Below are 22,656 nucleotides of genomic sequence, written 5' to 3'. Positions count from 1 at the left end.
AAGAAGGACAAGTGTGTGTGTGTGTGTGTGTGTGTGTGTGTGTGTGTGTGTGTGTGTGTGTGTGTGTGTGTGTGTGTGTGTGTGTGTGTGTGTGTGTGTGTGTGTGTGTGTGTGTGTGTGTGTGTGTGTGTGTGTGTGTGTGTGTGTGTTCTAGCTGCTATAGTATGCTCGTAATGAGTGTCTTTGAGCTGACAGACAGAGCTAGCCAAGTGCACTCGGTGGTAGATATTTCCCTCCTGCATGACATGCCAAGCAAGCAGCGGGCAGCAGAACATCTCTCTGAGGACAGGACAAGGGGAAGTGAATGTAGCTGAGCAGACTGTGACAGCAGGACATCTCTCTGAGGACAGGACAGGGGGAAGTGAATGTAGCTGAGCAGACTGTGACAGCAGGACATCTCTCTGAGGTCAGGACAGGGGGAAGTGAATGTAGCTGAGCAGACTGACAGCAGAACATCTCTCTGAGGTCAGGACAGGGGGAAGTGAATGTAGCTGAGCAGACTGACAGCAGGACATCTCTCTGAGGTCAGGACAGGGGGAAGTGAATGTAGCTGAGCAGACTGACAGCAGAACATCTCTCTGAGGTCAGGACAGGGGGAAGTGAATGTAGCTGAGCAGACTGACAGCAGAACATCTCTCTGAGGTCAGGACAGGGGGAAGTGAATGTAGCTGAGCAGACTGTGACAGCAGGACATCTCTCTGAGGTCAGGACAGGGGGAAGTGAATGTAGCTGAGCAGACTGACAGCAGAACATCTCTCTGAGGTCAGGACAGGGGGAAGTGAATGTAGCTGAGCAGACTGTGACAGCAGGACATCTCTCTGAGGTCAGGACAGGGGGAAGTGAATGTAGCTGAGCAGACTGACAGCAGAACATCTCTCTGAGGTCAGGACAGGGGGAAGTGAATGTAGCTGAGCAGACTGTGACAGCAGGACATCTCTCTGAGGTCAGGACAGGGGGAAGTGAATGTAGCTGAGCAGACTGACAGCAGAACATCTCTCTGAGGTCAGGACAGGGGGAAGTGAATGTAGCTGAGCAGACTGACAGCAGGACATCTCTCTGAGGTCAGGACAGGGGAAGTGAATGTAGCTGAGCAGACTGTGACAGCAGGACATCTCTCTGAGGACAGGACAGGGGGAAGTGAATGTAGCTGAGCAGACTGACAGGGGGTGGGGGGCAGACAACAGTACTGACAGGGGTGGGGGGCAGACAACAGTACTGACAGGGGGGGCAGACAACAGCACTGACAGGGGGGCACAACAACACTGACAGGGGGACAGACAACAGCACTGACAGACAACAGCACTGACAGGGGGGACAGACAACAGCACTGACAGACAACAGCACTGACAGGGGGACAGACAACAGCACTGACAGACAACAGCACTGACAGGGGGACAGACAACAGCACTGACAGGGGGGACTGACAACAACACTGACAGACAACAGCACTGACAGACAACAACACTGACAGGGGGGACAGACAACAACACTGACAGGGGGGGACAGACAACAACACTGACAGGGGGAGGACAGACAACAGCACTGACAGGGGGGACAGACAACAGCACTGACAGGGGGGAGACAGACAACAGCACTGACAGGGGGAGACAGACAACAGCACTGAGAGGGGGGACAGACAACAGCACTGACAGGAAGACAGACAACAGCACTGACAAGGGGGGACAGACAACAGCACTGACAGGGGAGGGGACAGACAACAGCACTGACAGGAAGACAGACAACAGTGTCACTGCCCCTCAAAATGCCTGCACACACACACACACACACACACACACACACACACACACACACACACACACACACACACACACACACACACACACACACACACACACACACACACACACACACACACACACACACACACACACACACACACACACACGCGGGAGAATGCTCCCTGCCTCCACCACACTATAATAAAGCCCGATAGAGCCCTCTGCTGGCCAACAGTAGAGTGCTTTGATGTCCTGCCTGAAGAGGGATTTACAGTTCTGATATTTGAGGAAATTTACCATAATTGCTGAGATTTACCTCGTCTGTTAAACAACTGTCAAAAAAAGTTGTAAATGACTGAAAACTGACCACTTAAAATGTACAACAATTTACAGTAAAGGTAATCAATGTAAAAACCACTGTAGTGTTCTCTCTCTCCTCCTCTCTCTCTCTTTACCTCTTTCTCTCTTTACCTCTCTCTCTCTCTCCTCCTCTCTCTCTCTTTACCTCTCTCTCTCTCTTTACCTCTCTCTCTCTCTTTACCTCTCTCTCTCTCTTTACCTCTCTCTCTCTCTTTACCTCTCTCTCTCTCTTTACCTCTCTCTCTCTCTTTACCTCTCTCTCTCTCTTTACCTCTCTCTCTCTCTTTACCTCTCTCTCTCTCTTTACCTCTCTCTCTCTCTTTACCTCTCTACTGTACCTGAGGGAAGGTTCATTGGAGAGGTGGTCAGGACCTCTTCAGAAGGCCGGCGGAGGTGTAGAAACCGGTGCAGTCGGTAGAATACCTCTGGGAGATCTGGACCGCACTCAGATCAAACTCCCCAAAATGGTACGACCCAAAGCTCTACGTTAAGAACAAGACAAGAGAGTTAGAACAATACTGTTCATCTGAGTGTTATTGTTTGTCCCAAATGACACACTGTTCCCTATAGTAGTGCACTACTTTTGACCAGAAGAAGTGCACTAGATAGTGAATAGGGAGCCATTTGCGACACAGCCTAGGAAACCACTACTAATATTGTTATGTGAATCTCCTGTTTACACTTGATGTAGTTCTACATGTCCACGTTGTGAACTAGACCAGAGTTTTGATGGAGGTTCTGGTTATATAGATACAACTAGAGCCTAACAAAAAAATAACTCTGCTTAAATTCCACTCCACGACCATCAAACAGAACGACATAACTCTCCAGGGACATCATGTTGCTTCTCAAGGGAACACATGGTACTGACAGAGACTCTCCAGGGACATCATGTTGCTTCTCAAGGGAACACATGGTACTGACAGAGACTCTCCAGGGACATCATGTTGCTTCTCAAGGGAACACATGGTACTGACAGAGACTCTCCAGGGACATCATGTTGCTTCTCAAGGGAACACATGGTACTAACAGAGACTCTCCAGGGACATCATGTTGCTTCTCAAGGGAACACATGGTACTAACAGAGACTCTCCAGGGACATCATGTTGCTTCTCAAGGGAACACATGGTACTGACAGAGACTCTCCAGGGACATCATGTTGCTTCTCAAGGGAACACATGGTACTAACAGAGACTCTCCAGGGACATCATGTTGCTTCTCAAGGGAACACATGGTACTAACAGAGACTCTCCAGGGACATCGTGTTGCTTCTCAAGGGAACACATGGTACTAACAGAGACTCTCCAGGGACATCATGTTGCTTCTCAAGGGAACACATGGTGCTGACAGAGACTCTCCAGGGACATCATGTTGCTTCTCAAGGGAACACATGGTGCTGACAGAGACTCTCCAGGGACATCATGTTGCTTCTCAAGGGAACACATGGTGCTGACAGAGACTCTCCAGGGACATCATGTTGCTTCTCAAGGGAACACATGGTACTGACAGAGACTCTCCAGGGACATCATGTTGCTTCTCAAGGGAACACATGGTACTGACAGAGACTCTCCAGGGACATCATGTTGCTTCTCAAGGGAACACATGGTGCTGACAGAGACTCTCCAGGGACATCATGTTGCTTCTCAAGGGAACACATGGTGCTGACAGAGACTCTCCAGGGACATCATGTTGCTTCTCAAGGGAACACATGGTGCTGACAGAGACTCTCCAGGGACATTCCTATCATGTTGCTTCCCAAATGGAACCCGATTCCCTGCACTACGTTTGACCAGGGCCCATAGGGATCTGGGACCTTCTGCTTCTCAGTTGGTAGAGCATGGTACTAACAGAGACTCTCCAGGGACATCATGTTCGATTCTCAAGGGACCACATGGTAGAATGTATGCACACATGACTGTAAGTTGCTTTGGATAAAGCGTCTGCTAAATGGCATATATTATTATTATTATTGGTTATAAGTAGTGCACTAGATAGTGACCAGGGCCCATAGGGATCAGGTTATACATGTAGTGCACTATAACAGACCAGGGCCCAGGGATCAGGTTATAAGTAGTGCACTATATAGTGACCAAGGGCCCATAGGGATCAGGTTATCAAGTAGTGCACTATATAGTGACCAGGGCCCATTGGGATCTGGTTATAAGGTGCACTATATAGTGACCAGGGCCCATAGGGATCTGTTAAAAGTAGTGCACTCAAGGTGACCATGGCCCTGACAGGGATCTGTTAACATCATGTTGCTTATATAGTGACCAGGGCCCATAGGGATCTGTTAAACATCATGTTGCACTATATCAAGTGAACACATGGTGCCCAGAGACTCTCCAGGGATCTGTTAAAAGTCAGTGAACACTATGGTAGTGACCAGGGCTCCAGGGACATCTGTTAAAAGTAGTGCACTATGGTAGTGACCAGGGCCCATAGGGATCTGTTAAAAGTAGTGCACTATATAGTGACCAGGGCCCATAGGGATCTGTTAAAAGTAGTGCACTATATAGTGACCAGGGCCCATAGGGATCTGTTAAAAGTAGTGCACTATATAGTGACCAGGGCCCATAGGGATCAGGTTATAAGTAGTGCACTATATAGTGACCAGGGCCCATAGGGATCTGTTAAAAGTAGTGCACTATATAGTGACCAGGGCCCATAGGGATCAGGTTATAAGTAGTGCACTATATAGTGACCAGGGCCCATTGGGATCTGTTAAAATAGTGCACTATATAGTGACCAGGGCCCATAGGGATCAGGTTATAAGTAGTGCACTATATAGTGACCAGGGCCCATAGGGATCTGGTTATAAGTAGTGCACTATATAGTGACCAGGGCCCATAGGGATCTGTTAAAAGTAGTGCACTATATAGTGACCAGGGCCCATAGGGATCAGGTTATAAGTAGTGCACTATATAGTGACCAGGGCCCATTGGGATCTGTTAAAAGTAGTGCACTATATAGTGACCAGGGCCCATAGGGATCAGGTTATAAGTAGTGCACTATATAGTGACCAGGGCCCATAGGGATCTGTTAAAAGTAGTGCACTATATAGTGACCAGGGCCCATAGGGATCAGGTTATAAGTAGTGAACTATATAGTGACCAGGGCCCAGGTTATAAGTAATGGACTATATAGTGACCAGGGCCCATAGGGATCTGGTTATAAGTAGTGAACTATATAGTGACCAGGGCCCAGGTTATAAGTAATGGACTATATAGTGACCAGGGCCCATAGGGATCAGGTTATAAGTAGTGCACTATATAGTGACCAGGGCCCAGGTTATAAGTAGTGCACTATATAGTGACCAGGGCCCAGGTTATAAGTAGTGCACTATATAGTGACCAGGGCCCATAGGGATCAGGTTATAAGTAGTGCACTATATAGTGACCAGGGCCCATAGGGATCAGGTTATAAGTAGTGCACTATATAGTGACCAGGATCCATTGGGATCTGGTTATAAGTAGTGCACTATATAGTGACCAGGGCCCATAGGGATCAGGTTATAAGTAGTGCACTATATAGTGACCAGGATCCATTGGGATCTGGTTATAAGTAGTGCACTATATAGTGACCAGGGCCCATAGGGATCAGGTTATAAGTAGTGCACTATATAGTGACCAGGATCCATTGGGATCTGGTTATAAGTAGTGCACTATATAGTGACCAGGGCCCATAGGGATCAGGTTATAAGTAGTGCACTATATAGTGACCAGGGCCCATAGGGATCAGGTTATAAGTAGTGCACTATATAGTGACCAGGGCCCAGGTTATAAGTAGTGCACTATATAGTGACTAGGGCCCATAGGGATCTGTTAAAAGTAGTGCACTATATAGTGACCAGGGCCCATAGGGATCTGTTATAAGTAGTGCACTATATAGTGACCAGGGCCCATAGGGATCTGGTTATAAGTAGTGCACTATATAGTGACCAGGGCCCATAGGGATCAGGTTATAAGTAGTGCACTATATAGTGACCAGGGCCCATAGGGATCTGGTTAAAAGTAGTGCACTATATAGTGACCAGGGCCCATAGGGATCTGGTTATAAGTAGTGCACTATATAGTGACCAGGGCCCAGGTCTGTTAAAAGTAGTGCACTATATAGTGACCAGGGCCCATAGGGATCTGGTTATAAGTAGTGCACTATATAGTGACCAGGGCCCATAGGGATCTGTTAAAAGTAGTGCACTATATAGTGACCAGGGCCCATAGGGATCTGGTTATAAGTAGTGCACTATATAGTGACCAGGGCCCAGGTTATAAGTAGTGCACTATATAGTGACTAGGGCCCATAGGGATCTGTTAAAAGTAGTGCACTATATAGTGACCAGGGCCCATAGGGATCTGTTATAAGTAGTGCACTATATAGTGACCAGGGCCCATAGGGATCTGGTTATAAGTAGTGCACTATATAGTGACCAGGGCCCATAGGGATCTGGTTATAAGTAGTGCACTATATAGTGAGCAGGGCCCATAGGGATCTGGTTATAAGTAGTGCACTATATAGTGACCAGGGCCCATAAGGATCTGTTAAAAGTAGTGCACTATATAGTGACCAGGGCCCATAGGGATCTGGTTATAAGTAGTGCACTATATAGTGACCAGGGCCCATAGGGATCTGTTAAAAGTAGTGCACTATATAGTGACCAGGGCCCATAGGGATCTGGTTATAAGTAGTGCACTATATAGTGACCAGGGCCCATAGGGATCAGGTTATAAGTAGTGCACTATATAGTGACCAGGGCCCATAGGGATCTGGTTATAAGTAGTGCACTATATAGTGACCAGGGCCCATAGGGATCTGGTTATAAGTAGTGCACTATATAGTGACCAGGGCCCATAGGGATCTGGTTATAAGTAGTGCACTATATAGTGACCAGGGCCCATTGGGATCTGGTTATAAGTAGTGCACTATATAGTGACCAGGGCCCATTGGGATCTGGTTATAAGTAGTGCACTATATAGTGACCAGGATCCATTGGGATCTGGTTATAAGTAGTGCACTATATAGTGACCAGGGCCCATTGGGATCTGGTTATAAGTAGTGCACTATATAGTGACCAGGATCCATTGGGATCTGGTTAAAAGTAGTGCACTATATAGTGACCAGGGCCCATAGGGATCTGGTTATAAGTAGTGCACTATATAGTGGCCAGGATCCCATAGGGATCTGGTTAAAAGTAGTGCACTATATAGTGACCAGGGCCCATAGGGATCTGGTTATAAGTAGTGCACTATATAGTGGCCAGGGCCCATAGGGATCTGGTTATAAGTAGTGCACTATATAGTGGCCAGGGCCCATAAGGATCTGTTAAAAGTAGTGCACTATATATGGAATAGGGTACGCTACTGCGCTGAAGGCTCAGTTTGTCATATCTAAACATTGGGAGGACCCCCAAGGTGAATTCAATTCTAACGTGAGTGTATGAAAGCCCTCTATAGGCTGCCATGTTGATTTATCCCAAACACAGTGCCTTCGGAAACTATTCAGACCCCTTGAATTTTCCCACATGTTGTTACGTTACAGCCTTATTCTGAAACGGATTAAATACAACAATTTCCTCATCAATCGACACACAACACCCCATAATACCCCATAATACCCCACAATACCCCACAATACCCCACAATACCCCATAATACCCCATAATACCCCATAATACCCCATAATACCCCACAATACCCCATAATACCCCATAATACCCCATTGGCGCGGCAGGTAGCCCAGTGGTTAGAGCGTTGGACTAGTAACCGAAAGGTTGCAAGTTCAAACCCCCGAGCTGACAAGGTACAAATGTGTCGTTCTGCCCCTGAACAGGCAGTTAACCCACTGTTCCTAGACCAGTTAACCCACTGTTCCTAGACCAGTTAACCCACTGTTCCTAGACCAGTTAACCCACTGTTCCTAGACCAGTTAACCCACTGTTCCTAGACCAGTTAACCCACTGTTCCTAGACCAGTTAACCCACTGTTCCTAGACCAGTTAACCCACTGTTCCTAGACCAGTTAACCCACTGTTCCTAGACCAGTTAACCCACTGTTCCTAGACCAGTTAACCCACTGTTCCTAGACCAGTTAACCCACTGTTCCTAGACCAGTTAACCCATTGTTCCCAGGCCGTCATTGAAAATAAGAATTTGTTCTTAACTGACTTGCCTAGTTAAATAAAGCTAAAATTAAAACATTTAAATAAATTCCCAGTTCTAACAACACTCACAACATTCTAAATTCTTACGACTAATAAAATGTCATTGATCTTTTCAGTTATGGTTGGTTGGAGGGATCAAACCCAACGTATTGGGTTGGCTGGGACTTTAGGGTTGTCTGTCAGGAATATATTTCAGGTCCAATCAACTATCTCTTTTCCAGTGTTTCATGTTCCTGGGGAACCAATAGGTTTGACGAGCCAATTAGTGGAATCAGGTGTGTAGCGCGAGGGCAAAAACTAATATTATATATTTATTTTTTCCTTTTATTTAATTAGGCAAGTCAGTTATGAACAAATTCGTATTTACAATGACGGTCTACACCGGCCAAACCCGGACCGCGTTGGGCCAAAAGTGCGCCTCCCTATGGGACTCCCAATCACGGCCGGTTGTGATACAGCCTGGAATCGAACCAGGGTGTCTGTAGTGACGCCTCTAGCACTGAGATGCAGTGCTTAGACCGCTGTGCCACTCGGGAGCCCAAAATGAACAGAATGGTCCCCATTCAAGTGAATCATTCATTTGTTCGATTCATAATATGTATATTTGTACTTAATCCTATCCGATAGGTTACATCCAGATAGATAGCTTTGGAAAAACTGGGCCCAGGACTAGAGCAGTGCTCCATTCAGACAGACCGCACCAGGAATATACTATTGTAGTTCTTACATTTTACCACCAGAGGGCAGCTAATCCACATGAAACAGAGCCAGAGGTATTGTTGCATCACCTACCTGACTGTCTACCATCTTACTGACTGAATGAACTGTCTACCATCTTACTGACTGAATGGGCTGTCTACCATCTTACTGACTGAATGGGCTGTCTACCATCTTACTGACTGAATGGGCTGTCTACCATCTTAATGACTGAATGGGCTGTCTACCATCTTACTGACTGAATGGGCTGTCTACCATCTGACTGACTGAATGGGCTGTCTACCATCTGACTGACTGAATGGGCTGTCTACCATCTGACTGACTGAATGGGCTGTCTACCATCTTACTGACTGAATGGGCTGTCTACCATCTTACTGACTGAATGGGCCGTCTACCATCTTACTGACTGAATGGGCCGTCTACCATCTTACTGGCTGAATGGGCTGTCCACCATCTTACTGAATGAACTGTCTACCATCTTACTGACTGAACTGTCCACCATCTTACTGACTGAATGAACTGTCTACCATCTTACTGACTGAATGAACTGTCTGCCATCTTACTGGCTGAATGGGCTGTCCACCATCTTACTGACTGAATGGGCTGTCTACCATCTTACTGACTGAATGGGCTGTCCACCATCTTACTGGCTGAATGGGCTGTCCACCATCTTACTGACTGAATGGGCTGTCCACCATCTTACTGACTGAATGAACTGTCTACCATCTTACTGACTGAATGGGCTGTCTACCATCTTACTGACTGAATGGGCTGTCTACCATCTTACTGACTGACTGAACTGTCTACCATCTTGCTGACTGAATGAACTACCTACCATCTTACTGACTGAATGAACTGTCTACCATCTTACTGACTGAATGGGCTGTCCGCCATCTTACTGACTGAATGAACTGCAGACCATTTTACTGACTGAGTGAGTGAGTCTGCTAAATCTTACTGCATTATGTAAGCCCCGGGAGGCTTTATGGGTTCCTGGAATGTTCCTATTGCTTCTGTGAATAGTCGTTCCACCCAAAATATTATGGGAGTAATAGTCAAGAATAAAGATAACCGACAAAAACATACTATTGCTCAATATAGGAGAGAAATTATCTCCTATGAGACAGACCTAAAGGTTGTATTGTTCCACAGACAACAGGCAGGTAAAAAGGGACCACCAGGATGTGTATTTGTTTGGTGGTGTTTGACCTCTGACCTTTAATATGTTCCTGGCATCGAAGGCCTCCCGCTCCTTCATGTTCTGCTGCCTTCCTCCTCCGGCTCCGGCTGGAAAACACACAACAAAAGATAGGTAAACCCTGAGCACCACGGGTAAACCCAGAGCACCGCGGGTAAACTTAGAGCACCGCGGGTAAACTCAGAGCACCGCGGGTAAACTCAGAGCACCGCGGGTAAACTCAGAGCACCGCGGGTAAACCCAGAGCACCGCGGGTAAACCCAGAGCACCGCGGGTAAACCCGGAGCACCGCGGGTAAACCCGGAGCACCGCGGGTAAACCCTGAGCACCGCGGGTAAACTCAGAGCACCGCGGGTAAACCCAGAGCACCGCGGGTAAACCCTGAGCACCGCGGGTAAACCCAGAGCACCGCGGGTAAACCAGGAGCACCGCGGGTAAACCCTGAGCACCGCGGGTAAACCCTGAGCACCGCGGGTAAACCAGGAGCACCGCGGGTAAACCAGGAGCACCGCGGGTAAACCCTGATACTGAGAGCGTTGGCGTTTCCAAAATAGATATATTTGGGTGTTTTTGGAGCCTTTGATGGTGTTTTATCTGTGCCTCTGCAACTGCACAACGAGCATGAGGAAGACTATCGCTGGTGGGGTATATTTCCTCACAACCAAGTCAAAAAAGGTGTCTGGACACTTAGAATACTTAGAACACGACATTTACATCCAAAATACAGATTTGGTCAACAAAAAGGTGAACTTTGAAAAAAGGTCCTTTGACCCTAATGAACAAAACACACATCTAGTGTATTAGGTGGACAACTATTTATAACATCTAAAAATGTGTGTTAATGAGGTTTAGTGGAGTTCAACGTCAACCACACCGTTTATTACAACACTGTTCAAACCAGGTGAATATCCCTATGAACTGTTCTGGGAGATATGATCCTAAATTACTCTCGCTCTGAAAAAACACTAAACAGATGACAGCCTTACCACCACCACCACCCATTGGTCAATGTCCCTGTCTGTTATGTAACAGCTGTGATTCTAACAACATAATGCTGACCGTTCATCTGGTATGCAGCAGTGACGTAACTAAAACACCGCATTCTGAGCAATTCAGAGCTATTCTGAGCTAGTCAACAACAAGCGCAGAACCAACAGTAACCCTCCCTCCCTCCCTCCCTACCTCCCTCCCTCGCTCTCTCTTTGGCCACAACTCTGTTTGTGTGCAACAGGGCAGAGTGTTTTCCAACAGCAGTGACAAGGGGGTTTCATTCAGTTGGCCGTGGATCAAGTCCAGCCCCTAGTTCTTTCACAAATGAGTTTACATAGGGCTGGCCAGCTGAGAAACTGGCCAACAACTCAGGGCTGGCCAGCTGAGAGTGTGCAAGAGCACAGGACAAAGGGAGGGGTCTGTCTAAGAGCACAGGACAAAGGGAGGGGTCTGTCCAAGAGCACAGGACAAAGGGAGGGGTCTGTCCAAGAGCACAGGACAAAGGGAGGGGTCTGTCTAAGAGCACAGGACAAAGGGAGGGGTCTGTCTAAGAGCACAGGACAAAGGGAGGGGTCTGTCTAAGAGCACAGGACAAAGGGAGGGGACAAAGTCTGTCTAAGAGCACAGGACAAAGGGAGGAAGGAGTCTGTCTAAGAGCACAGGACAAAGGGGGAGTCTGTCTAAGAGCACAGGACAAAGGGAGGGGTCTGTCTAAGAGCACAGGACAAAGGGAGGGGTCTGTCTAAGAGCACAGGACAAAGGGAGGGGTCTGTCTAAGAGCACAGGACAAAGGGAGGGGTCTGTCCCAAGAGCACAGGACAAAGGGAGGGGTCTGTCTAAGAGCACAGGACAAAGGGGGGGGTCTGTCTAAGAGCACAGGACAAAGGGAGGGGTCTGTCTAAGAGCACAGGACAAAGGGAGGGGTCTGTCTAAGAGCACAGGACAAAGGGAGGGGTCTGTCTAAGAGCACAGGACAAAGGGAGGGGTCTGTCTAAGAGCACAGGACAAAGGGAGGGGTCTGTCTAAGAGCACAGGACAAAGGGAGGGGTCTGTCTAAGAGCACAGGACAAAGGGAGGGGTCTGTCCCAAGAGCACAGGACAAAGGGAGGGGTCTGTCTAAGAGCACAGGACAAAGGGAGGGTCTGTCTAAGAGCACAGGACAAAGGGAGGGGTCTGTCTAAGAGCACAGGACAAAGGGAGGGGTCTGTCTAAGAGCACAGGACAAAGGGAGGGGTCTGTCTAAGAGCACAGGACAAAGGGAGGGGTCTGTCTAAGAGCACAGGACAAAGGGAGGGGTCTGTCTAAGAGCACAGGACAAAGGGAGGGGTCTGTCTAAGAGCACAGGACAAAGGGAGGGGTCTGTCTAAGAGCACAGGACAAAGGGAGGGGTCTGTCTAAGAGCACAGGACAAAGGGAGGGGTCTGTCTAAGAGCACAGGACAAAGGGAGGGGTCTGTCTAAGAGCACAGGACAAAGGGAGGGGTCTGTCTAAGAGCACAGGACAAAGGGAGGGGTCTGTCTAAGAGCACAGGACAAAGGGAGGGGTCTGTCTAAGAGCACAGGACAAAGGGAGGGGTCTGTCTAAGAGCACAGGACAAAGGGAGGGGTCTGTCTAAGAGCACAGGACAAAGGGAGGGGTCTGTCTAAGAGCACAGGACAAAGGGGAGGGGTCTGTCTAAGAGCCAAGAGCACAGGACAAAGGGAGGGGACAAAGGGAGGGGTCTGTCTAAGCAGCACAGGACAAAGGGAGGGGTCTGTCTAAGAGCACAGGACAAAGGGAGGGGTCTGTCTAAGAGCACAGGACAAAGGGAGGGGTCTGTCTAAGAGCACAGGACAAAGGGAGGGGTCTGTCTAAGAGCACAGGACAAAGGGAGGGGTCTGTCTAAGAGCACAGGACAAAGGGAGGGGTCTGTCTAAGAGCACAGGACAAAGGGAGGGGTCTGTCTAAGAGCACAGGACAAAGGGAGGGGTCTGTCTAAGAGCACAGGACAAAGGGAGGGGTCTGTCTAAGAGCACAGGACAAGGGGGAGGGGTCACAGGACAAAGGGAGGGTGTCTAAGAGCACAGGACAAAGGGAGGGGTCTGTCTAAGAGCACAGGACAAAGGGAGGGGTCTGTCTAAGAGCACAGGACAAAGGGAGGGGTCTGTCTAAGAGCACAGGACTGTCTAAAGCACAGGACAAAGGAGGGTCTGTCTAAGAGCACAGGACAAAGGGGGACAAAGGGAGGGGTCTGTCTAAGAGCACAGGACAAAAAGGGAGGGGTCTGTCTAAGAGCACAGGACAAAGGGAGGGGTCTGTCTAAGAGCACAGGACAACAAAGGGAGGGGTCTGTCTAAGAGCACAGGACAAAGGGAGGAGTCTGTCCCAAAGAGAGCGTCCAATAAAACTCTGTTTACTACTTCAGGAACAGGGACTGGGTCGCTCCTCTTCTCAGTTCACTGCAGCCAGCGACTGGAACGAGCTGCAACAAACACTCAAACTGGACAGTTTTATCTCTTCATTCAAAGACTCAATCATGGACACTCTTACTGACAGTTGTGGCTGCTTTGTGTGATATATTGTTGTCTCTACCCTCCTGCCCTTTGTGCTGTTGTCTGTGCTCAATAATGTTTGTACCATGTTTTGTGCTGCTACCATGTTGTTGTCATGTGTTGCTGACAAAAATAAAAATAAAATTTATAAACATTTTTATTTTATAATTTTTAAAAATATATTTGTAATCCCAGGCCCCCGTCCTCGCAGCCTTTTAGTAGGCCGTCATTGGAAATAAGAATTTGTTCTTAACTGGCTTGCCTAGTTAAATAAAGGTTAAATAAAATACACTTAAAAACATTTTAAATCCAGTGGTTGTTATTGTTGTTATGGTTGTTGCTACATCCGTGTTGTTGACATGGGGTGGTGTGTTCAGGTGTCAGTTTGTTTCACTAATGACATTATGCTGTGACTCCGTGTCCATCTTTATGCTGTGACTCCGTGTCCATCTTTATGCTGTGACTCCGTGTCCATCTTTATGCTGTGACTCCGTGTCCATCTTTATGCTGTGACTCCGTGTCCATCTTTATGCTGTGACTCCGTGTCCAGTGACTGACTTAATGTCCATATTTATGCTGACTGTGTCCAGTGACTCTGACTTAATGTCCATCTTTATGCTGTGACTCAGTGTCCAGTGACTGACTTAATGTCCATATTTATGCTGACTGTGTCCAGTGACTCTGACTTAATGTCCATCTTTATGCTGTGACTCTGTGTCCAGTGAGTGACTTAATGTCCATCTTTATGCTGACTCAGTGTCCAGTGACTGACTTAATGTCCATCTTTATGCTGACTGACTGTGTCCAGTGACTGACATAATGTCCATCTTTATGCTGACTGACTCAGTGTCCAGTGACTGACTTAATGTCCATCTTTATGCTGACTGACTCAGTGTCCAGTGACTGACTTAAATGTCCATCTTTATGCTGTGACTCAGTGTCCAGTGACTGACTTAATGTCCATCTTTATGCTGACTGACTGTGTCCAGTGACTGACTTAATGTCCATCTTTATGCTGTGACTCAGTGTCCAGTGACTGACTTAATGTCCATCTTTATGCTGACTGACTCAGTGTCCAGTGACTGACTTAATGTCCATCTTTATGCTGACTGACTCAGTGTCCAGTGACTGACTTAATGTCCATCTTTATGCTGACTGACTCAGTGTCCAGTGACTGACTTAATGTCTATCTTTATGCTGACTGACTCAGTGTTCAGTGACTGACTTAATGTCCATCTTTATGCTGACTGACTCAGTGTCCAGTGACTGACTTAATGTCCATCTTTCTGAGTGGGAGGAGAATGAGGGAAACAGGCTCACATTATCAGGATACTCTGGGTCAGTTTTAGACAGTGGAAAGCCTGCTTTGAGAGAGCAGTGACACTTATTTTGCATGTTCATTTCAAGTACGTGTGTGTGTGTGTGTGTGTGTGTGTGTGTGTGTGTGTGTGTGTGTGTGTGTGTGTGTGTGTGTGTGTGTGTGTGTGTGTGTGTGTGTGTGTGTGTGTGTGTGTGTGTGTGTGTGTGTGTGTGTGTATTTGTACTCTAGTAAGTGTCCTTGTTTTCAAGATGAAGCTCCAATACACATACCTAAAACACACATCAGTGATATGGCCATAGACAAAAACCACTTTCTTCATCCTACCTGAAGCATCCTTCCTGAACAGAGTGTTCATCACTGTGCCGTGCAGTTTCACTCTGTCCCATTCTCTGACCATCAGCCCCGAGGAAACAAAGTGGTCCACCAGCCGCTCCACAATGGTCTGCAGCCTGCACAGCAGACAGTCAACACAAGAGTTAGCTGTTGTTACCTGGGAGCAACCCTCTCACACTGTTGACATCCGAACGATGAACATCATTTTAATGTACTGATTGTCACTCAATCTGTCATTAAAAAAAGTAAACTGTAAAAATACTAATTATACTACATGGTATTTACAGTGCATTCGTTAAGTATTCAGACCCCTTGACTTTTTCCACATTTTGATACGTTGCAGACTTATTCTAAAATGGACTAAATTGTGTTTCCCCCCTCAACAATCTACACACAATACACCATGATGACATCACAATACACCATAATGACATCACAATACACCATAATGACATCACAATACCCCATAATGACATCACAATACACCATAATGACATCACAATACCCCATAATGATAAAGAAAAAGCTGTTTTTTAAAAATGCTTGCAAATGTATTAAAAACATAAAAAACTGAAATATCACATTTACATAAGTACACAGACCCTTTACTCAGAACTCTGTTGAAGCACCTTTGGCAGCGATTACAGCTTCAACACTTCTTGGGTATGACGCTACAAGCTTGGTACACCTGTATTTGGGGAGTTCCCCAGGACTCCCATTCTTCTCGGCAGATCCTCTCAGTGCTGTCAGGTTGGATGGGGAGTGTCGCTGCACAGCTATTTTCAGGTCTCTCTAGAGATCAATCGATCAGGTTCAAGTCCAGGCTGGCTGAGCCACTCAAGGACATTCTGTCATGCACTGACAACAGTAGGACCTTATATAGACAGGTGTGTGCCTTTCCAAATCATGTCCAATCAATTGAATTTACCACAGGTGAACTTCAATCAATTTGTAGAAACCTCTCAAGGATGATCAATAGAAACAGGATGCACCTGAGCTCAATTTCAAGTCTCATAGCAAAGGATCTGAATACTTATGTAAATAACATATTTCAGTATTTTATTTTTAATACATCTGCAAATAATTTTAAAAATCAGTTTTTGCTTTGTCATTATGGTGTATTGTGATGTCATTATGGTGTATTGTGATGTCATTATGGTGTATTGTGATGTCATTATGGGGTATTGTGATGTCATTATGGGGTATTGTGATGTCATTATGGTGTATTGTGATGTCATTATGGTGTATTGTGATGTCATTATGGTGTATTGTGATGTCATTATGGGGTATTGTGATGTCATTATGGGTTATTGTGTGTAGATTGCAGAGGTTTTATGTTGGATTTAATCCATTTTAGAATAAGGCTGTGTCAATGGGTCTGAATACTGAATACTTTCCCAAAGGCACTGTATACATTTACATTTAAGTCATTTAGCACTGTATATAGTGCTTTTCAAGGAGCCAGAGTCACTGTGGTACAAACTGTGGTTAAAGAAAGAGACATGAGAGTATCCAGGAACCAGACTCTTACTTGTCCGAACCATCTTTCACTTGGACCTTGGCATACAGGACATCCACCATGGCTGGGTCATCGTTCATGTACTCAATCCCTGTCACCTCCAGCGGGAGAGGCTTCCCTTCTGTGATGGTCCTGAAACATAACGTGGGTTACAGACAGACAGAACATGACATAACATAAGGTGTTACGTGTTACATGACATAACATGTTACATGACATAACCTGACATAACATGATATAACATAATGTGTTACATGACATAACATGAGTTACATAACATGACATAACATAAGTTACATAATAACCTGTGTGTTACATAACATGATATAACATAATGTGTTACATGACATAACATGAGTTACATAACATGACATAACACGAGTTACTTGACATAACATGACATAATAATGTGTGTTCCTGGCTCCAACTCAAATTTCTATACAATCCCTACAATCTAGATAGGGATAGTCCCTCCCTGTTTCAGTCCGTTTTCATCTGTTTGATTCCTAATGAACATGACCCAGTTGTCAGTACGTACTTGATAAAGTCCTGACAGTTCTGGAGTTGTTTACATGCTTGGGCCACTTCCAGGTCGTTCAGCAGAGCCAGGGTGCCGACTGTTAGATGGAGCTTAGCAGGGTTCTGGAAGATGCTTCCATCTACTCCGTGGTCCTTAACAAAGAGAGGAGAGAGACCTGCGGTGAACTGACCGCACAGAGAAACACTGTAGGGTGAAGTTGCCCGTAGCCACTGATCTCAGGTCTGTTTTGCATTTCCTCCACTAATGGTTGAGATTAGTATTGGAGGAAGAGGAAGCTGATCCTAGATCTGCACAATTTAACCCTAGAACCAGACAACCAGAGAAACTAAAACAGGGACCCAAGATCTCTGATAGTTATTCAGTCAATATAATAATAATAATAATAATATATGCCATTTAGCAGACGCTTTTATCCAAAGCGACTTACAGTCATGTGTGCATACATTCTACGTATGGGTGGTCCCGGGGATCGAACCCACTACCCTGGCGTTACAAGCGCCATGCTCTACCAACTGAGCTACAGAAGGACTGGAATATAGTCAAGTCTCAAACTGGAGTTTGAGAATATTATGCACGATTTTACAGATTGTCATCCCTCCCATCCGCCACGCACACGCACACACACACACACACACACACACACACACACACACACACACACACACACACACACACTCTTCCTTACCTGAGAACACTGCTCCAACACCTCCTCTTTAAACCTCAGGAACCCATCCTGAACTTGAGGGTGGTTAAGAGCGAACGACAGGAAGTGGGTGAACGGCTGCTTCTTGCGAAAGCTCTGCACCAGGAGCTCGACACGAGTCGCGGCAGAGGACACCGCGGCCTTCTGGGAGCCAGTGATCACTGGAACAATGCAAGACCGTTATTGTGTGACTGTAAATGTGAGACTTTTATTTTTGATATCCCATGATTCTAGCCCTTAGGAGAAGAGCAGAGGCTCATGGATAATGTCTTGAGTTTTGTGGTTGCTGGAACCACGTCCTTGGCTGACTTTTATTACTAAACTCATTAATATGCGTTATCCAGACAGAAAAAATAAATGGGCAAAAGAACATTTCGATTTAGAGCAATAAAGAAATGGAATAAATTAACTGAGCAAACTAGAAACCTTTCAATATATAAGTTTAAACATTATTTAAAAACAATTTAAATATAGTGGATGTAGAATCAATATTTTTTTGGGTCATTATGATTGAGGGAGTATTTGAAATCAAATCAAATTTTTATTTGTCACATACAAAAGAGATCAATCAAATCAAATCATTAATATGGTTGACTGCTGACAGATGTTAATGTGAGTGTGAACTCCTATAGTCATTGTTAATCATTGCTTAGTTAAATTTAAATAAAATAAAAACTAGTTTGTAATTCCGACAATGCAGTGATAACCAACAAGTAATCTAACTAACAATTCCAAAACTACTGTCTTATACACAGTGTAAGGGGATAAGGAAAGAGGGCTCAAGCTCTGGTCCAGGGTGTTACGTACGGCCTGACCCTTCTTCAAGAAGGCTGAAAGAAGGCTCAAGCTCTGGTCCAGGGCGTTACGTACAGCCTGACCCTTCTTCAAGAAGGCTGAAAGAGGGCTCAATCTCTGGTCCAGGGCGTTACGTATGGCCTGACCCTTCTTCAAGAAGGCTGAAAGAGGGCTCAAGCTCTGGTCCAGGGTGTTACAAGAAGGCTGAAAGAGGGCTCAAGCTCTGGTCCAGGATGACCCTTCTTCAAGAAGGCTGAAAGAGGGCTCAAAGCTCTGGTCCAGAGGTACAGGTCTCTCCGCTAATAAAACGCCACTCACCGATCTGTCCTTCCACTCCTTGTTTTGGAATGTGGATGTCTGTCTTTGTGTCTGCCTCGAGTCTTCTACGTGTCTCTCCTTTCCTTCCGATGATGAATCTGTTAAAAACAACAACACACTTCGGTTAGTACACCGTATCCTTGATTTTCATTGAAGATGTACACATAGCCCTAATGAAACACACACACACCTAATTTGCCTAAAATATTACACTGTTACCATGGTTACCTCATGTAGTCTTAACTACAAGCCAGAATGTTGAATAAAATTATATTTAAATGTGACGGTAGGAAGTGGAGATAAACACAGAGGATTATTAACCAGACTTTATGGGGCGTCGGTCTGTTTGACTCTGTCAGCTTGTAATTCCTGCTACACTACCTGCTACCAACTCCACTATGGCCAAAAGTATGTGGACACCTGTTCAAACATCTCATTCCAAAATCAAGGGCATTAATATGGAGTTGGTCCCCCCCTCTTTGCTGCTATAACAGCCTCCACTCTTCTGGGAAGGCTTTCCACTAGATGTTGGAACATTGTTGTGTGGGCATGCTTCCATTCAGCCACAAGAGCATTAGTGAGGTCAGGCACGGATGTTGGGTGATTAGTCCTGGCTCGCAGTCGGTGTTTCAATTCATCATAAAGGTGTTCGATTGGGTTGCGGTCAGGGCTCTGTGCAGGCCAGTCAAGTTCTTCCACACCAATCTCGATAAAACATTTCTTTATGGACCTCGCTTTGTGCACAGGGGCATTGTCATGTTGAAACAGGAAAGGGGCTTCCCCAAACTTTTGTCACAAAGTTGAAGTACAGAATCATCTAGAATGTCATTGTATACTGTAGCATTAAGATTTCCCTTCCCTGGAACTAAGGGGCCCGAAACATGAAAAACAGCCCCAGACTATCACTCCTCCTCCACCAAACTTTACAGTTGGCATTATACATTGGGGCAGGTAGTGTTCCTCAGGCATCCGCCAAACCCAGATTCGTCCGTCAGACTGCCAGATAGTGAAGCGTAATTCATCACTCCAGAGAACACTCCAGAGAACGCTCTAACCACTGCTCCAGAGTCTAATGGCAGTGAGCTTTTTTTTTTTTTTACCTTTTTTTAACCTTTAACCTTTTTTTAACCTTTATTTAACCAGGCAAGTCAGTTAAGAACTTATTTTCAATGATGGCCTGGGAACAGTGTGTTAACTGCCTGTTCAGGGCAGAATGACAGATTTGTACCTTGTCAGCTCAGGGAACCTTCCGGTTACTAGTCCAACGCTCTAACCACTAGGCTACGCTGCCGCCCCATTTACACCACTCCAGTCGAAGCTGGCATTCCAACTTTAGGCTTGTGTGCGGCTGCTCGGCCACGGAAACCCATTTCATGAAGCTCCCGAACAGTTCTTGTGCTGACGTTGCTTCAGAGGCAGTTTGGAAGTCGGTAGTGAGTGTTGCAACCGAGGACAGACGATTTTTATGCGATACGTGCTTCAGCACTAGGCGGTCCCGTTCTGTGAGCTTGTGTGGCCTAACACTTCGCGGTTGAGCCGTTGCTGCTCCTAGACATTTCCACTTCACATTAACAGCACTTACTGTCGACAGGTGAAGCTCTAGCAGGGCAGAAATTTGACAAACTGACTTGTTAGAAGGTAGCATCCTATGACGGTGCCACGTTGAAAGTCACTGAGCTCTTCAGGAAGGCCATTCTACTGCCAATGTTTGTCTGTGGAGATTGCAGGGCTGTGTGCTCGATTTTATACACCTGTCAACAACAGGCGTGGCTGAAATAGCCTAATCCTCTAATATGAAGGGGTGTCCACATATCTGCTGACGTTGCTTCCAGAGACAGTTTGGATCGGTGTCCACATACTGTTGTAGATATAGTGTATGTGAAATGAGCACGGGCAAAGTGTGTATGTATTTTCAATCTTCTGATGCATGGCACGTCGCCAAACGTACCCAAACGTTGTCGCCTGAACCACGTTTCCTTCACAATCAGCTGGAAGTGCTCGGTCTTACTGCAAATTAAAAGTCTGCAACGTTCGGTCTCTGGTTACACTTGGCCTTTGTTTACATATTGTGCTAAAATGTTGCATACGATTTGCGTGAAGTATTGAAACTCCAAACCAACAGAACCATATGCAGACCAGCGTACTGAATGTCCGGCTAAAAATGCTTCCCTGTGGACAACGGGTCACAGAACCATATACAGACCAGCGTACTGAATGTCTGGCTAAAAACGCTTCCCTGTGGACAACGGGTCACAGAACCATATACAGACCAGCGTACTGAATGTCTGGCTAAAAACGCTTCCCTGTGGACAACGGGTCACAGAACCATATACAGACCAGCGTACTGAATGTCTGGCTAAAAACGCTTCCCTGTGGACAACGGGTCACAGAACCATATACAGACCAGCGTACTGAATGTCTGGCTAAAACGCTTCCCTGTGGACAACGGGTCACAGAACCATATACAGACCAGCGTATGTAATGTAAATCCAAATGAGGTTTATTCAACATTTTGATCTGTAATGGGACGGTTCGGAAATGTTGAGCTCACGCGTTAGAGACGAGAGTGTGGGTCATCTAGTCCCGGATTCTAAAATGGACTAACAACCTCATATGCAGTCATCGACTCATGAAGTGTATCCCAAATGGCACCCTATTCCCTTAGGGCTCTGGTCAAAAGTAATGCACTATATAGGGGATAGGGTACCATTTAGGGCACATAGCCTACATGGTGTTTGTAACTCACTTGTAAAGAACACTTGGGACATCAATGGCACAGCTGAAACCTTTGTCAGTCTGTTCTATGGAGTGGCTGTCACAGAACTCTTCTTCTTCCTCAAACTGTTCACTTGCTAATCAAAACAACAAAGTGCATTTGTGAGATTGGCAAGAACATTTTGGTGTTCCATAATAGGTGCAGCAGGGACAAATGGGAGAGGAGACAGCTACATTTAGAGGAGACAAGCATCCCACAACACAATGTGGTGGTCAATTGGTCAGCTATAACTAGCTAAGTCTCAGTAGAATAAAGTCAATAATCTGGTAGTACTGTACAGTAGTGTAGCCATCTGTCTTATCGAGCAAGCTAGCTATAGTTAGTTGGGGGTGTAGGGAGCTAGCACCACTGAGGTATAATGGCTGGCACTGAGGACCTAGCTACCTGGTGGTCCCATGTAGGAGTCGTCCTCTTCCCCCTCTTCATACTGGTCTTCTTTGATGGTATTTCTTCTGTATACTCTTCCACTTATGTTGATCAATGATGGACGTAAGATGTCCATTGTAGCAGTTATCTTGAACAGTCAATAAAACGAGATATACTGTAGTGAATAGTAGCTGCCAACTACTACGTGTGAGCTCTTGGGCTGTTTTACGACATACGGCAGTTTGACGTAAAGTAACCAGCTGATTACGTCGTCGCTGATCTCTAAACCG

The 22,656-nt window shown here is 46.1% G+C and overlaps 1 protein-coding gene across 1 annotated transcript; it reads right to left on the bottom strand.

Annotated features, from left to right (window-relative positions):
* Positions 1 to 2,464: 2,464 nt before the first annotated feature.
* On the bottom strand, positions 2,465 to 22,652 carry LOC124041080 (activating signal cointegrator 1 complex subunit 1-like). Its single transcript, XM_046358240.1, has 9 exons — positions 22,385 to 22,652; positions 21,971 to 22,076; positions 19,225 to 19,322; positions 18,094 to 18,272; positions 17,406 to 17,539; positions 16,880 to 16,999; positions 15,340 to 15,464; positions 10,192 to 10,262; positions 2,465 to 2,581 (listed from the first exon to the last, which is right to left on the bottom strand). The coding sequence occupies exons 1-9, from the start codon at positions 22,500 to 22,502 to the stop codon at positions 2,465 to 2,467; spliced, it is 1,068 nt and encodes a 355-aa protein (XP_046214196.1). The 5' UTR covers positions 22,503 to 22,652.
* Between the last annotated feature and the right edge of the window lie 4 nt (positions 22,653 to 22,656).

Source organism: Oncorhynchus gorbuscha, linkage group LG08 (assembly GCF_021184085.1).
Source record: "Oncorhynchus gorbuscha isolate QuinsamMale2020 ecotype Even-year linkage group LG08, OgorEven_v1.0, whole genome shotgun sequence".
In the NCBI taxonomy this organism is placed as follows: Eukaryota; Metazoa; Chordata; class Actinopteri; order Salmoniformes; family Salmonidae; genus Oncorhynchus; species Oncorhynchus gorbuscha.
This window is presented reverse-complemented; position numbering and strand designations above follow the sequence as displayed.